Source organism: Monopterus albus, unplaced genomic scaffold (genome assembly GCF_001952655.1).
Source record: "Monopterus albus unplaced genomic scaffold, M_albus_1.0 scaffold178.1, whole genome shotgun sequence".
NCBI lineage: Eukaryota > Metazoa > Chordata > Actinopteri > Synbranchiformes > Synbranchidae > Monopterus > Monopterus albus.
The window spans coordinates 748,904-766,415 of NW_018128058.1; the positions used below are offsets into that span (position 1 = coordinate 748,904).

At 42.3% G+C, this 17,512-nt stretch overlaps 2 protein-coding genes across 2 annotated transcripts in view; one reads left to right on the top strand and one right to left on the bottom strand.

Moving 5' to 3' along the window:
* Nucleotides 1-17,512, top strand: part of LOC109969697 (fatty acyl-CoA reductase 1-like) — a 47,356-nt gene that overhangs the window by 26,686 nt on the left and 3,158 nt on the right. The window contains exons 3-11 of the mRNA XM_020616766.1: nt 8,145-8,320; nt 11,124-11,303; nt 11,840-12,017; nt 13,921-13,965; nt 14,053-14,171; nt 14,677-14,744; nt 16,663-16,834; nt 16,926-17,055; nt 17,417-17,491. Coding sequence (XP_020472422.1) covers nt 8,145-8,320; nt 11,124-11,303; nt 11,840-12,017; nt 13,921-13,965; nt 14,053-14,171; nt 14,677-14,744; nt 16,663-16,834; nt 16,926-17,055; nt 17,417-17,491 — 1,143 coding nt within the window. The remainder of the gene's footprint in view (nt 1-8,144; nt 8,321-11,123; nt 11,304-11,839; nt 12,018-13,920; nt 13,966-14,052; nt 14,172-14,676; nt 14,745-16,662; nt 16,835-16,925; nt 17,056-17,416; nt 17,492-17,512) is intronic.
* The window catches only part of LOC109969696 (endoplasmic reticulum-Golgi intermediate compartment protein 2-like), a 12,639-nt gene continuing 9,029 nt past the window's right edge, over nt 13,903-17,512 (bottom strand). Inside the window, exon 14 of the mRNA XM_020616764.1 lies at nt 13,903-13,990. Coding sequence (XP_020472420.1) covers nt 13,958-13,990 — 33 coding nt within the window. The 3' untranslated portion in view covers nt 13,903-13,957. The remainder of the gene's footprint in view (nt 13,991-17,512) is intronic.

Consider the following 17,512-nt stretch of genomic DNA (forward strand, 5'->3'; position numbering starts at 1 on the left):
AGCCCCGACTGGTGGAGGGCTGCAGTGATGGTTGACTTTCTACAACTTTCTCCCATCTCCCGACTGCATCTCTGGAGCTCAGTCACAGTCATCTGAAGAAATGGACAGCACCTAAGTTAAATATATGAGTGTCACAGCAAAGGGTCTGAATACTTATGACCATGTGATATTTCAGTTTTTCTTTTTTAATAAATCTGCAAAAATGTCAAACATTCTGTGTTTTTCTGTCAATATGGGGTGCTGTGTGTACATTAATGAGGAAAAAAATGAACTTAAATGATTTTAGCATATGGCTGCAATATAACAAAGAGGGAAAAATTTAAGGGGGTCTGAATACTTTCCGTACCCACTGTAGCTAAAGTATCCGCTGTTCCTGTCGCTCCTAAAACATGAACAGACAGTTCTAAACCTGCTTCCCTGCAATCCCAGGATAGATTGCTGATTCAGGCCTCGTAAGTTAAATCTTGCACTTAATGTGTAGTATTTTCTAAGGCGTGTCAAGCTCTGTTAAAACAGTAACTTGTTTTGGATGAGAGAGCGAAGGGGAACTTGCTGTGTCGAGTCCTGCTCACAGACAGGGACTCTGAGGAGACAGGTTGTGGTTGACAGCCCAGCACATTTCACAGCATTTGCTGTTTATCTGTGGTGCTTTCCAGAAGGAAAGATGACTGCAAGGCAACCAATAGCCCTTCAACTCCTCCTAAGGGAGAGGGGCAAGGGGGACCCAATGCTTTTGTATATAATTAGGCCATAAATTAACTCCAGTTTATAAAGCAAATTAGCACATTAAATGTTGCTGGTAAAGTTATTAAGGCAGTGCATACATGCATAGTGTAGACTCAGTTCTTTTGGGGGCTGTTGTAGCCCAGTCCAGTGCCTCCACAGTGTGTGGAGAGTCTGCCAACCAGTTTCTCTCTCCCTGCATCCGTATGGCTCCACAGTTACCTGTGGCAGAAGGCCATCTGAGATGTGATATAATGGTTTTTACACCATTACTGTGGCCACGGTCTCCTAATCAGGATTGATCTTGATGTCCATTCATCAGGGGCAGCACATGTTCATCTCAACCTGTGCAGTGTCATTCTTAACAAATGAATTCTGTGGTTGCTTTGAATGTGCCCTTAATTGTCAATGTCTGGCTCTTTTTTGTCTTATGATGCAATTTTTATAGTGGTGTTACAGTGGTGTGAAAAAGTGTTTGCCCCCTTACTGATTTCTTATCTTTTTGCATGTTTGTCACACTGTAATGTTTCAGATCGTCAAACAAATTTATATATTAGTCAAAGATAACACAAGTAAACACATCATGCAGTTTTTAAATGAAGGTTTTTATTATTAAGGGAAAACAAAATCCAAAACTATAGAGCCCTGTGTGAACAAGTGTTTGCCCCCCTGTCAAAACACTGGTTTATCGCACCTGAGTTCAATTTCTGGGGAACTTGCTGTGTCGAGTCCTGCTCACAGACAGGGACTCTGAGAAGACAGGTTGTGGTTGACAGCCCAGCACATTTCACAGCATTTGCTGTTTATCTGTGGTGCTTTCCAGAAGGAAAGATGACTGCAAGGCAACCAATAGCCCTTCAACTCCTCCTAAGGGAGAGGGGCAAGGGGGACCCAATGCTTTTGTATATAATTAGGCCATAAATTAACTCCAGTTTATAAAGCAAATTAGCACATTAAATGTTGCTGGTAAAGTTATTAAGGCAGTGCATACATGCATAGTGTAGACTCAGTTCTTTTGGGGGCTGTTGTAGCCCAGTCCAGTGCCTCTACAGTGTGTGGAGAGTCTGCCAACCAGTTTCTCTCTCCCTGCATCCGTATGGCTCCACAGTTACCTGTGGCAGAAGGCCATCTGAGATGTGATATAATGGCTTTTACACCATTACTGTGGCCACAGTCTCCTAATCAGGATTGATCTTGATGTCCATTCATCAGGGGCAGCACATGTTCATCTCTACCTGTGCAGTGTCATTCTTAACAAATGAATTCTGTGGTTGCTTTGAATGTGCCCTTAATTGTCAATGTCTGGCTCTTTTTTGTCTTATGATGCAATTTTTATAGTGGTGTTATGTACTGGGTCTTGTATAGAGGCTTGGGGAGCACCAAGTGAAAATTTCGTTTAAAAAAAGCATATGTATAGGACTCTTTGGCATTTTGGTTTAGTTGAATTGATGGTCAGTACTATGTAGAGGGCTGGAGAAACGCAGAGGAAATGGAATTTAATAAAGTATAGTTTGATTCCTTAGTCCTGCATTAGTATTTGGCCTTGGTTGATAATGTCTGTGTGTGATATTGATGGGGTCAGGATAAAGGAAACCCTGCTTTTTGCCTGAAAAGGTCAGGAAAGGTTTCGGGGCCAGGCAGCAGGACAGAAGAGAAGCTGTGCTCTATATCAAAGGATCATGTTCGAGATTACAGCCTGCTGCAGCTCTGTCTTGTTTCTCTATCGGCCTGGTTTCATTGTGTTGCCTGAGAGACATATTTTTCTTGTCCAGATGAGATGGAACCTGACACTTGCTGCTGGGTGGACAGCAGGATTTGCTTGCCATTGTACCACATGTTTCCCTGTGGTTAGTGGAGTTAAAGAGAGCTCATCACAGCTTTGTCCTACAGTAATTTGGGTCAGTTGATGTATCATTGTACTTTGGGCTCTTAATGTTGTTAGTTGTTAGGCTGTCTTATTTACAAAAAGTATGAAGTCACTGGTGTATGGAGACCGCATGATATAAATATATTGCTAGGCTTGAAACAGATTGTGGTGTCAGAAATGAGGACTTGAAACTGAACTTGGACCTGGCTGCTAACTCAAAAGGTTTGACTTGATTGGAAAGCAAAAATGTGGACCTGGTAAATTCCCAGGACAATAAAAAAATGAAATTCATATCAGGCTTTTAGGTGTCCTCAAAGTCAAAGCTTCAGTATTTAATTATTTAGGGTTTTTGAAAGTACCTTGTCAGTTAGATAAAAATACTTGCAGGCTCTAAGCAAATGGTCATTTAGTGACCTGGGAAACTCTGTGGCTTGACAGTATGTCAAGGACTTGACACTTGACTTGGGCTTCACTCAGATGACTTAAAGTGGCTATAATCACTTTTTTTTAGAGATGTGCATATGACAGGAGGACAGAAACAAAGCTACATGATTGCTAATTTAGCTTTGTCTGGATGTGTAAATGGGCAACATGAAAATGATAGTTTGAGCTTAAATGGTGAAAACAATGCAAGTGTTGCATTGATGACATGTTTTGCAGCTTTCAGGTGACCTGAAAAAGCAGCTGTTTCAGGTTTAGGATTTTAAAATGGCTCTAAGCGACTGTCTCAGCATTGTGTGCAAAGTAGAAAATTGCCGATTTCACCTTTCAATCTCAGCTCATTAATGGTGTTATTGAATGAGAACATAAAGGCCTCCAGTACACATCATAAACTAAGCCTTATTTCTGTCCGTTTGCTCTTGAATGGTAATAAAATTCTCCTTGGCTCAACATGAGGTCACTGTCTGAAAGACTGGAATGCGATGCCACCGACATACTGAACGCTTAGCCCAGAAAATCTGTATTCGCTGTCACTCTAAATTGTATTACTCTGTTTATATTGATATTTTTAATTTAATTAGCCTAGGAGGACCCCCCATTTTGATTAGTTTACTCTTAGCTGTTTCTTGCAACCCCTGAGCACTTCCTTAAGATCTTAAGAAGATGTCAAATTCAAGGTTGAAAGAGTTTAATAAAGAGATGGTCAGCACTGTCTCTTTAAAATGACCACTCATGGCAAAATAAAGGGTAAACACCATTTAACTCATATACTGAGTTTCCATTCTTTGGCACATAAAGCAGAACACTTGGTCCCACTTGCAAATCAAGTTTTTTTGCTCGACTCCGTTACTTGGCATCCATGAGCATCTCACTGTGTTAACAAGGCTCAGCATTTTTAAGGTAATTAGTATTAAATTAGTGTTTAAAAATGGTTCAATAGGGAGTTTATGTGATGTTTTTTTTTTTTTTTTGCTCAGGAGCAGTGTTGAAATGTAGACAGACACAGGTTTGTTAAATCAGTGTTATGCCACTAAGAGCCTCTAAGGAAGCTGGGATGGGGTAGATCCAAGACGTGGCAAAATGGAGTGGAGATTAACCTTTATTCTCCGTAATATGGTGGCACCCCTGAGGATTAGTCATGTCTGCCCTTCGTCACAGCTTCCCATGAGACTCCTTGCATTTCTGACTTCTCCCTAGGTCTAGCATTTCATCCTTAGTGATGAGGCCTTGGGGGAGGAACGAGAACCTCGCTGGCATCTGAGAAATAACAGTTATCCTCCACCATGAGCTGATGGTGACTGTCTATACTGCTGGAGGAGTTTTTGGTAATACCTGACAAATGATGTTTTTTGTGTTTTGTACACCCCATGTCTGATAACCCAGGAAGCATGTTTGTGTTTGTAAAGAGACTAAACTCTTTACTCCATAAAGCTGCCTCTAAAAGGTTGAGCTGTGCTTGAAATGAAAGAAACGTTGCTGAAAGAATTAAACAGCCCTAGAAGGCTACTGAAACCCTAGCTGACTGGCACACCAAAGCTAGGCAGGGTTGATATTGTGGTACCCTAAACTTAAAACATTTCCAAAAAGGATAAGGCTGTTCTGATTGCTTTCCTCGCCAGTTTCTTGCAACTTCTGTGCATCCTCTGCTTTTTCTTGTTCTTTAATTAAACTCTGTTATCCCTTTGCTCCAAGGAAAAAGGTCTGCGTGAAGGGGGCTGTGAATAGACTGGAGCCCAGGGCAGTTGGTGAGAATAGAGGCTGGCATCTCGGGTTACTGGGCTGAAAGGGAAGTGCAATTAGTGTTGGGTTTCTGAGAGTCCACAGAATGGCTGCTTCATGCACTCTTGATGGAAGATTTATTGCCCTCAGGATCTTAAAAATGGCAGTGTTCAGTGCAGAGACAAGACAAGTGACCACGTGTATAAACAACCTCTGCAAGTTAAACAGAGCAGTCATTCAGAGAACCAACTTTATAGATAACCTTAATTGTTGCTTGGTCAAGACTTTGACTGACAAGATGTACAACTTAAACATTTGTGGCTCCACTGCAGGCGTAGCTGTGGCGACGTTTTCCCCTCAGAGCATTGAGGATATGCAAACTGGGGCGCTATTGTGTTCCTGTACAAGGCAGTTTGCTCATTGATGCCTGTGGGTTGGAGAAGGGTGCAGTGATAAATGCGAGCGGTGGAAGGCTGGCGCGAGAGCCACAAACGAATCTCACAACGCCATGGCCTTTGTCTGTAACAAAGAACAGTCTGAAGTCCACACTCTTTGACTTCATTCATCCTTCTGACCCTGATGCACTTTCTCCCTTCTGGGTCTTTGTATAATTTAACTCTGGCCTAGTGGTGTTGGGTTGAATATACCCTGAGAGATACAGTGCTTACACTATTTTAGTGTCAGTAGTAGTTGTGGAGTGAGTGTGTGTGCTAAAGTTTCATTTCTATTTTTCCAGTGTAGAGTAAATGATCGATGGCACTGTGTAGTGAATGAGACATGTATTTGTGTGCGTAATAGCATGATCAGCTTAATAAGAGTGATGTGAGCAGCTGGGGAACAATTGAGAAACTATCACAGCAGCTCCCGAGTGACACTCCTCCTCACAGACAGGATACAAAACACAATGAGAAACCTTTAAAGGAAAGATGTGATGCAGATTTGACTTTTAATGAAGAATTGTTTAGCTTTTAAAGATCAAAAATGCAAGTTTGCACTGTGCAGCAGTATTTTGTAGGTACAGTAAGTATGACTATCAAATCGGCTTGATATCACCAGATACTCCTGCTATTGGCAGGTAGTAAATCACCACTCACTCCATTGAGAGTAACCTTGCGGTAACTAAGCAGTTTCCCTAAAACTGGAAAAAGAACGCACGATGTTGTGGTGGAGAGTTCCTCTTCTGTCAGCCCAACTCTTTCAACATCAAGTTTCCTCTTTCCTATTTCTGGTGTTGAATTTAGTCCCAACAGCAACCACGGCATGTCATGAGTACTACTACAGTGATGGGTAGCAGCGTCTCTTTTCACAAATGTTGCCCTGTTATGTAGGAGTACAGTGTTTTTGCTAGTGTAGGAGTTTTTAGATGGGATGTGACGGAGCACATAAATATACACTTTAAAAAGGGTTCCTGTTTACTTTCAGGTTAACCTTCCTTCAAAAACTTTGTCACCATTCTACCCGCAAGGTTTTGTGGGTGACGAACTGCTGCCAAATACTGTTTTGCTTCCAAGCAACACACCATTGAGAGGAAGTTGAGGAGGTCAGTACCTGACATCAACAGCTTTGTGAATCATTCAGCAGTTTATTCAGCAAAGCACAGATTGATTTAAGATAATCCTTTATTGTCACAGCAATGTTAACATCATGTACCTGACCTCACCTGAACTTCGGCTGTTAACCTAGAGCAATACGTAATAATAACACTATCATGTAAAAAATCCTGCATGCATCCTCCTCCCCCAGGCAGAAATGGTTCTGGGTTCTGACTTTACATACTGTACATAAGGACTTGTGCCTAATATGGGCAGCATGGTGCATTTGGAGAGGAGTGGCAGAGCACTACAAAGCAGATTTGTGGGGGATACAGAACATGAATATAAACATCTGTTTGAAACAGTTTTAATTCAACAGCTGTCTTCAGCGAGAGTGCTCGGTTTCCTTGGACAGGTGACACACACACACACACACAACAGCAATTTCGTAACAGAAACATGCATTTTGAGGCCACTCCCTTCACTTCCCCTCTCACTCACCCTCTTTCTTTTCCTCATAAAATGATTGTGCCCAGCTGCCACACTGTGAGAAATGTCAGCCATGTTGGCAGCAAAGCAGCAGCAGAAAAATCCATGTCGTAGTGACATCTGACTGACTGTGTGTGTTGCCGTTACTCACCGTCCTCTGATACAACATGGTGATTTCAGGTACAGTCCTGCGGGGACTCTGATGCAGTGTTCAGTGCTTTGCAGGGCGTCAGGCAGCAGGAGCTGTGCGAGACTGGTAAATCTAGATGAGAGCTCACTTCGTCCTTCATCTGCAGCTTTCAGTGAGCAAAGAGCAGTGTAAGCAGGTGGAATAATATCTATCACACGCAGGGCTTTGTTTTGAGTTGAATGTTTCATTGTGAATTTATAGTGCGAGAGTGTGCAGTATGTGGAGGAATATGTCAGCAGTTACAGGCTGTCACTGAGTTTTCGAGGAATGAATTGCTGCTAGTGCTCAAACATTTTCTTTTATCACTTCGCTGCTTCAGGCCTTTCAAAATGTGAAAAAAATGAGAGTAGTCTGAAGATGTCACCTTGGTCTCCTGGAAAATGTGATGGGCATTTTCACTATTTGCTAAATTGTCCTGGTAAGTGACCAAATAGATTTGCTGTTAAAACCTTGTACATAGGGGGTTTTATGCTAAGTATTCTTTCCCCTCTGGTTCCACTGAGTAGAAGAAGAAATGTTCAGTCTTACATGGTCAGTTTGGTGCTTTCCTTCAGTGAGGAGAGTAGTTTTCCAGGCGGACTCACTGACCTGGGTACTCTGGGTTCAGGGAACACGCCTCGATGTGACTCATAGCACGGGCAGGTAAAACTCACTGATTCATGGCGGAAACGCTTCCTCTCCCACCTGTCACACCTACAGCCTACCTGGCCCACGTCACCCTCCTAAGGGTGCATGTGTAAGACAGTGCATGTGTAAATATTTACACAAGGTAAGAGTAATAAAGCAGCTAATTGGCCAAAATAGGCTCTAATGAAGATTTTGATCAATATGTGCAGGTCATTTATTGATTTGTGTTGGCTTGCAACAAAAGCCTTTCTCAACCTAAATGGTGCTTTAACGTCTACTGGAAGTCTCTTTCCTTTGATTGGAGCACATTGAATTTGCTGTGTTTTCCAAAAATGGACTAATGAGGATGAGTTTTATGGCTTGGCTTTTTTTTTTTTTGTAAGCGATGTGGGAGTAGTTTGATTTGTCAGGTATTTAATTTGCTAAATTTGCCACAATCAAATGTCTTATTTGACACACAACCAGCACAATTATAAGTGGTGACTCTGTTTGTTGTCCTCCATTACTTGAGTGCTACTGGTGACTTGGTTAACTTGTAAATGTTTGTGTCTGGCAGCTGTTTGACCGAGTGAGGGAGGACAACCCTGACTTCCACAAGAAAATCATCCCCATCAGCAGCGAGCTGATGCAGCCGGGCCTGGCCATCAGCCCTGAGGATGTGGAGAAGCTCACCGCCTGCATCAACATAGTCTTCCACTGCGCTGCAACCATCCGCTTCGATGAGCCGCTCAAGTGAGGATCACATGATTTACTGTAATGCATGAACACAAACACCTTGGCTACTCGTTACTATTCCTCTATGATAAACACAAAACATACTTTTTATCCACTCACTGATTCATCCCTGCTTTCTGCTGCCACTGATTAGAACCATTTTGGTTACAAACTCTGTGCCGCTGCACTTGATGTCTTGCTGAACCAAATCATTTACCAAAGACTTGCACAACTACACGTTGTTGCTGTGTAAATATTTCATGTAGAAAGGAACCTTCAGGGCCATTACTCTTGGGTAGTGGCCCTGAAGGTTTGTAAGCCAAGGGAGGGACATGCATCAGAATCCTCGGTAGTCTCTGTTTAAGGTTTGACACTTTGCAGGCTGACACCTCAGCTGGGCTTTATCCTCTGCAGGTTTTTATCCGCCCTTAAAGGGTCATTCTGTGTATTGAAACTTGGATGAAGTTTTGATATTTCGGGCACTGATTTCTGTCTGTAATAATGGTATTCATTAAGGTGATTGCTGAGATCTTAGGTCAACCAGTGAGACAATCAGAAAGAATTTAAGGCAACTCCTGAGGTTAACCCAGCTAATTTAGAAGAGGAAACAAAAGTCAATGGTAAAATTAGGCCTGAAATTAACAGTTTCAGTTATATAAAATGCTAAAAATGAGAGAATGCCCATCACAGTGGCCTTAACAAAACACTAATTAATTATTACTAATAACAAGACAATTATTTTGGCTTTCGGTAAAATGAGCTGTTGTCCAAACATCCATCAGCTACCTATGCAGAATTTTTACATCATAGTTTCATACTTGGGTCGGTAGGATCTTTAAGCAGGTATGTATATTGCATTCATGTGGTATTTAACTCTTCAGTTTAACTATATTCTGCAGGAGCCCTATAAAACTGTAGCTTTTACCTTCTCGAGACCCATTGAGGAGGGGCTGGGTAGTGACCCCCAATGCTGGGAAGCACTGGTTTATGTCCTGATTTTATCCAGACTTTTCTGAGCACTTGTTTCCACCAGACTTTGCAGTAATGTGTCCAGATCCCAGTAATACGAGGAAGTTCTAATAAAATGCTCCTCTGAAGTGGCACCATGTCGTTCTTACCACAGCTAGACTGTTATCTAGCTGTTACATCTGACTCATCAGAAGAGAAACGGATGGCTGATGAGTCAGCTGTAGAAGGGGCACATGTGCATATGGTCCCGGAACATGGTGGGAGGAAGATGACGTTCCCACACACAGAGCTCGTCCTCTAACAGCCACCACCACCACCCTCACAGGCAACACTGCTGTTGCCGTGGTGCTTGTTCCACACTGGTGTTTACAGGCTGGTACTGCCTGACCACATCTGATTCACGCTGGTGGACCTTGCTCCCACAACACACCCGTCCATCTCTCTGCTTTATTGTGTTGCACACACACACCTTGCGAACACCACCCACAATCTGCCAGAGCAGCAGTACGTATATCTACACGGATCTCAGTTTTTTCTTCCTGCCTCCTCGGGCAAAGCAGACTCTGTGCTGTTGCACACTTGATGCAGATCCACTGCTGAATGAGGCTTTACCAGTGTTGGTGTGTGAGCCACAGGAGCTTTACAAGGAAACTAGTCACTTTTCTTACCAAGATTCCTTTTTCTCCATTTTTTTGACCTTTTTTTTTATTTATTTTTTTAAAGCATTGCCCTTGTAATCTAAATCTTTGACTAGAGTTAGATTAAGGTGGTTCCTCTTCCTCACTGTAATACGAGAGGATGAGTTTTTGGGAGTTTGGTGCTAAAGTGATTAATCAGACTTGCTGTAACACTGTTCCCAAAACTTGTTTATGTAATTCACACGAGACACTTTATTATCAGTGTTAGACAACATGACGTTTACATATAACATGTACAGATTATTACCAACAGCTGTTGTTGAATTTGTTCACAGTACAGTCCTGTTTTTAGTATCAGTGTAGTTTCTCCTTAAGATTTCAGAGCTGTTTTGTTCTGTTTTCTTATCAACCTGTGTGTGTGATTTGTGTGCAGCTTGGCTGCAGTTTCGCTTTGCGGTTAATAAAGTGTCTTTCTAAGTATCTCTGTTAATAAGCAGTAACTTGAATAATGAATTATTCACAACATTGACCACAGAGATGCCTCCTTAGTGCCTGGTGTGTTGTATTGTGCAGAGTGTTCAGACCATTTTTTATTTAATTTTTTTTAAATACCTACTTTGTAGAGCTTTTACAACAAGCTTTGGCAACACTGTGCGTAGCTATGCTATGGTTATGACAGTAAAGGAAACTTTCTTTTATGCTTGATGACAAAACTCCATAGAAACATCAGGAGCAGAAAACAGACTTGTCTTCCAGTGCAGACATGGAAAAACATTGCAAAGAAATATGATTTAAATATGTTAGTTGTGCAGCTCTGCCCCCAGCAAAGTGTTTACTGAAGGGCTCATGGCTGGACGAATGTAGTATGAGCTGAAAACTGAAGATAACGAGACTGACAATTATTAGAAGAGCAGATGTTTGCTTAGATCCTCCTTGTTCTGTCTTGGCCTCATTCCTCCATTTGGTGTCAAGTCTCGCCATTGCTTCGTGTCGTTCTGCTCCAGCTCATAATCGTGTTCTGCAAATCCTCATTTGATTGAAACAGTAAACACAGATGCTCTCGTATGCACATGCACAAAGAGATGTTAGAAGTCTGATAAATATGCACACACGCTCAAAGCCTACTCCCTACACACAGTCTCATTTGTACACTTTCCGCCCCCGCACACCCAGAGACGCACATTATCTCACACTGTATCTCTGCTATCCGACAGGCATGCCCTGCAGCTGAATGTGATCGCCACCCAGCAGCTCCTCAGCCTGGCCCAGCAGATGAAGCACCTCGAGGCCTTCATTCACATCTCCACCGCCTATGCAAACTGCAACCGCAAGCACATCGATGAGGTCATCTACCCACTGCCTGTTGAGCCCAAGAAGCTCATCGAGTCTCTTGAGTGAGTGGATGTTGGGCTGGTGTGTTCCTCCATTGTCGTGGAATCAGTTCCAGTTCAGGTTGATTCATATCCTGTGGAATTTTATGTACATGCCAGCTGTTTCTGAAGACAGTGGTATGTCTGCTACACCTGAAGACCAAATCTGTTTTTAACAACAGCAGCTTCATAGCGACTAGGGCTTGAAGAAGAATCACATCAGGCTTTTGATGACAACTTCTGATACTTGACACTGTTAGCATTCAACTGCTACTGATACATTTCAGGTTTCCAGTCCTGGTGTGGTTCCTCGTCACTAAATCACTGCCCACATGTTTGATTTATTCAGTGATTCGTACAGAATGAATGTCTGGCAGGCAGGGTTGATGAATTTACTTTATCAGTCAAGGCTGTTAAGACTCAGGCTGCTAATAATAGGCATTTACACACAGTATCAGGCTGTATGCAGTAGTTAATGATAACAGTCAGATGGGTCATTTATCAGAACATGAAATACAAGTACAGTGTTGCAGTTTTATTTCTTGACTGTCTCTTTTCAGGTGGATGGATGATGCCATTGTGCGGGACATCACACCGCGGCTCATCGGCGACAGGCCCAACACGTACACCTACACCAAAGCCCTGGCCGAGTGCGTGGTGCAGCAGGAGCAGCACAGAATCAACATCGGCATCATCAGACCCTCCATAGTGGGAGCCAGCTGGCAGGAGCCTTTCCCTGTGAGTCTCTCTTGCACAGCTCAACCACCTTTACACTTTGTGCTGTAATTAATGAGTGGTTACTGTTGTGTCATATCATATTCAGGGGTGATCAACCCCAGAAAAAGCTCACACCTTGTCCATGATTTCATGAAACCTCCTTGTGATATCAACAGTAATACTCGGAGCTGGATTTCTAGGTCCCCTGCTCATCATGAGTTCTCTTAAAGCAAATGGAAATAAGATTGATCGACACAATCGTGCACAGGTCAATACTGGTCCCCCTGTGGGTTTTATCTTAAGTGGCCCAGGATTAAAGCAATCTGGTTAATGTCTGTGCTGAAGACCTGTGATTTATCGAAGTCGTCTTCAATCAACTCTTAACAGCTGCTGTAAAGCAGTGGTTGCGGTGGGTAGAAATAAGACACCACTGACGGAGACACACTGACGGACTGAATGACCTAGAGTGCAGAGAAGTTTGTGTGAAAGCCTGAGAGTTCACTGAAAGCTGAGCACCGTGCTACGTCATCCTGCTGCAGGCATCCGAGCATCTTCAACTTTTGCTTTTCCACTGAGAATTAACAGCTACTGAACCTGTCTTTGGATATCAGTCACTTAAAGTGGAATTTTATTGATCTAAAAGTAATCAGGCTTTGGTTTGGATCTTGGCACTGAAAAGAGGCGCTGTCTGAGCTGGAGATATGTCCAGAAGCCCAAGTTTAACAAATCATAATATTCTTTCATATGATCAGTGGTGACCATATGACTGGTTTTATTTACATTAGCTCTTTGTAAATACAAGATTCCTGAATTAATTCTCTAGTGCCAGCAAAATGTTTTATCATTTAGAGAGTTGGAAAACCGAGAATGGAGAGAGACCCCCATTAGCAGAGTCTCATTTAGTGCAATTAAAAAGAGGCCTTTTTCCCAGCCTTAAAACTGATGGTACAGTCGTTATAGTCTTTATGGAGCCGTGCAGGAGGTTGTAGTTAACCTTAGGAAATATAGTCTTAATAATCAAATCAAATAAAAAATACATTCATTATGTTTATTATTAAGTTAATCCTACCCAGTACAGATATTACAATTATGTAAATGGGGCTTTGTGATAATGTGATTATTGATGTGTTTTGCATTAAATGACAGAAAATTGAAGCTGCTCAGAACCTTTTCATGAAATAATCGAAGGTGAACTGAAGCTGATGATGCACACAAAGAAATAAGGCAAAAACTTCAGGGAAGTCGTCATTTATCTGGTGTCAGGAAATGTCGGCCTTGTTTGTGCACCGGGACCAAGACAGTAGTTCTGGCTCTGTGCTCAGCCTTCAGCTGTAAACTCAGCCAAGCAGAAACTCTTCAAAAGGCCTCACCCGTGCTTGGATATGCAGTTGCCTTGGCAGTTCATGCCAGTATTCACTGAGGAGAGGGGGATGGGGACAGCTTATTTATGTTTGTGTTTACAGCCACACGTTCTGAAATTGTGTGACCCGGTGTCTTCACCAGTCTCCCATTTAACCAACACAAGTAATGCAAAATACAAATTCAAAGATGTGTGTTCCACTGTAGCTTGGTATGAAGCTATCAACGGATTGCATCCATGTGTATCTGCACTCTAGAATATTATTAGACTCAGAGCACGAACCAGCCTTGACCACGTAATGGGTCTCCAGTCCCACACATTGGAAGCTGCATCAGTCTATAACCAGTGGTTTCATCCATTTTTAATAGAGTGTAATTGAAGTTGACAGCCGCTGCTACCCAGCCTCCCCTTTATCTCCATCACAGGAAGTAACATAAGCCTGAACAATGGACTCGATGTCCAACCACATACGTGTTGCTGTTAAGCGTTTTCAACTTGATGTCTTGTGACCATAATTGTCTCAAGAGGAAGGTGTGTTACATCTTCTCTGTTGTCACACCCCAGGGTTGGATCGACAACTTCAACGGACCCAGCGGAGTCTTTATAGCTGTGAGTAAGAATGCTGCTCTTGAATCTAAAACACAAACACAAAGACAAATTCTGAAGTCTTAGTAAATCAGTGTTGTCCCTTATCAGGCTGGTAAGGGGATCCTGCGAACCATAAGAGCCAGCAATGATGCGGTGGCTGACCTGATCCCCGTGGATATGGTCATCAACCTCACCCTGGCTGCTGGCTGGTACACTGCTGTGCACAGGTCAGTCAACAGACCCACATGTTGGTGCTGGAGGCTTTGAACCTGCATCTCTGGTCTTAAAAGATGTGTTCATGATTTTTCTGAGCTGTAATAAAGGAATAATAGATGTTTTTTTTACTGTTACTAAAGCCTATAAACTTGTCAGATCCACTTGATTTGTCTGAGACTGCTGAAGCCTCACTAACTTCAGAAGCCGACCTGTTTCATTGTTCATAAAGGTACTTGACTGTCGTCTTAAAATGGGCTTGAAAAATGCTGAGCCTGTTTTTGTTAAGTGTTTTTTTAGGTAAAACATTTTAAAGATTAGTGTTTTTTAGGTAAAACATTTTAAAGATTATGTCCAAAGATGTTGAAAGTTGAGCTTAAGCTACACTGCTCAAAGTGTATGTGTAGATTTTTGGAAATTAACCCCTTTTTACATGCAAGTAACCCTGTAAAGTGCAGGGTATGTGGACTGATATCTGTTTATCGATATTCTCATGACTTCCTGTTCCACACTTTGCAGACCTAAAACAGCTCTGGTGTACAACTGTACAACTGGAGGCATCAATCCGTTCCACTGGGGAGAGGTTGGTAAGTACACTGTTGTCTTCCTGAAAAATAATAGAAACCTGTCGGTGCAGTAGGTATTTATAGAGCAGTTTGGAGCTGCCGGCATCCCACAGCTCACTTTCATCATCGCAAATCAATACTCCAGTGCTGTGACATAATGTCCCTGTAATGTGGTTGAGTTGTCGTTGGTGTTCTGTGGACAGTGTCCGCCACCTGCTGGAGAGATGAGATGGATTTAACGTTTGGAGGAAACATTTTTTTATTCAATAAGACTTTTATCCATCAAACCATGTTTCTAAAACATTTCAGTAAATAACAGGGATTTCAGTTTGGTTGTTTTATTTTGGTTTTAAGAACCAGGAAGATGTATAATTCACACTGTAAAAATTATCATTATTTGTTATTTCAAAAATCTCCAAGATACAATGGAGAGCCAATTTGTGCATGTTCACTAAAAAGAACAAACTAATTGTAGATGATGAAACTCCATCTTAAAGATGCAGTACTCATACATTTTTAATGTAGTTCTTATTTGCGTTGTAAAGATCCAAAGATGTTCCTCATTTTAATTAGAAAGTAGTGCTCCACGCCTTCATGATTTGCCAGTACAGTTCTTATTTTGATGTCATTACAGAGGTGATGATATTTCACGTGATGAGTGAAAACTCATTGTTTCCCTCCCAGCAGTCATCAGATACAGTGGGATTAAAGGGCTCTGGGTGTCTGACTGGCAGACCCTCTTTCCCGTTTCCTCTCATTAGCAAATATGTTCGCTTTACCGAGGAAATTGCTACCAGATGGCTTGTGGTGGGATTACGTCTCATCGCTGAAGCTCCGTTACGAACATGGAGCTATGTGCTCTTAATCTCAGCAGGCTAGGAATGAAGCTAATCTAAAACAGAGGATCAGATGGCACCAAATAACAAAAGGTGCCCTTGAGGTCCCCCCCCCCCATACAATTCAAAAAGCAAGTAAAGGAGGCAGATCAGCTCCTTGTCACTGGCAAAGAATTGTGGGTACGCTAGCCCTTGGAGGGCAGCTCAAGGTTAGCAGCGATACTCCCAGCCAGGCTGCAAGGAGCTGGGCCGCAGCTGGCTGTCACCTCAGATCTGGTCATCTCAGCCCCTGCAGCCACTACATATCTGTTGCCATGGAAACAATCAGCGTAAGGCCTAGTGTGCGTACTGTGTATGATGTAATTCTGCAGTCACACAGCCGCTCTCTGTAGCAGTGGGTGGCTGCTGCTGGATTCTGGGAGGAGAGGGGTCTGCTGCACCGAGACTCATGTTATGATTAAGGCCAGCCATGGTTCCTGAAAGTCATGGCCTTGTTATAGAATGTGCAGTCTGTCCATTTTACCTGTCATTGTGTCTAGTTAGTGGACATTTATATCCAAGAGTATAACATTTGTTTTGACCTTTTTTTTTTTTTCTTCATTGCATCGTAACACTCCGACTTTAACACCGACTTTTAGAGCAGTGTTAACCATAGTTTGTGGCTCTCAAAGTATCCTAATTGAGCTTGGCATCCATTTATCTGAAAATTATATATACCTAGTGATCTTTAAAAAAAAAAAAGGTGGTTTAACAACACTTAGTGCTGTTAAAGTGTTTCTAAAATCCTTGGAGTCTTCTAGCAGGATGAAATTTGCAAATTACTGATGAAATATACAATTTGAGATTAGAAATATGCAGTTTAAATCTTTATTGTGCAGCAAACATAATATATTTTCATCCAGATGGTTAGACGAGATTTCAAGGATTGTGGAAATGCCTTGAACAGGGCCAGGTGGGTACTTAGTTCTGTGTCTTCTATCTAATGGTAGTCAGTAAAAGGCACACAGTATTAATGAAAACTAACTATTCATTTTGGTTTCATCTTTGTGTCAGAAAACACTAGCTGTGTCTAATCCATCATCTCAACCGTTTGCTGTTCCCAGAGCACCACGTGATGTCGTCCTTCAAGAGGAACCCTCTGGAGCAGGCTTTCCGCAGGCCCAATGCCAACATCACCTCCAACTACCTGATCAACCAGTATTGGATCTTGGTCAGCCACAAGTTCCCTGCCTTCATCTATGACCTCTTCCTGCGTCTCTCTGGACAGAAACCTCAGTAAGACCCACAAGCAGGTTTTTGATAGATGGAAATGTATTTCACCAAGTTCAGCTGTGGTAACCACTGTGTGACACCCCCCAAACTTTAGGATGATGCGTATATTTAATCGCCTGCACAAGGCCATCGGCCTGCTGGAGTATTTCAGCAACCAGGACTGGGTCTGGAACTCTGAGAACATGAGCATGCTGATGAGCCAGCTAACACCTGAGGACAGGAAGGTACATGCTGCCAGTTTGGGTCCATTGTTACTGCAGAACCAGGTTGTTTCAGTCTGTCACAGTAGAAAATACAACACTTCATTTTTCTTACTTTACTGTATTTTACTAATAATTCTTCTGCACTCCGTGGTGTTGTATGGCTAGTATATCAGAGTACTTCTTCCACAACTGAGGAAGTTATTTATTTAATCCTAGGTTTGACAGCAAACACACACTGTGAATACAGCACATTGTAATAGTAATATGAAGGCTGTGGCCCCATCTACTGAGAGAGAGTGGAATTTCACATTCATTTGCAATGCATAAGAGCTTTCACTTGACTTTAGTATCATCTGCCTCCTGTGTTTTCTCCATCTGGCAGACATTTAACTTTGACGTGCGCCAGCTGAACTGGCCTGAGTACATTGAAAATTACTGCATCGGCACCAAGAAATATGTCCTGAATGAAGAACTGTCT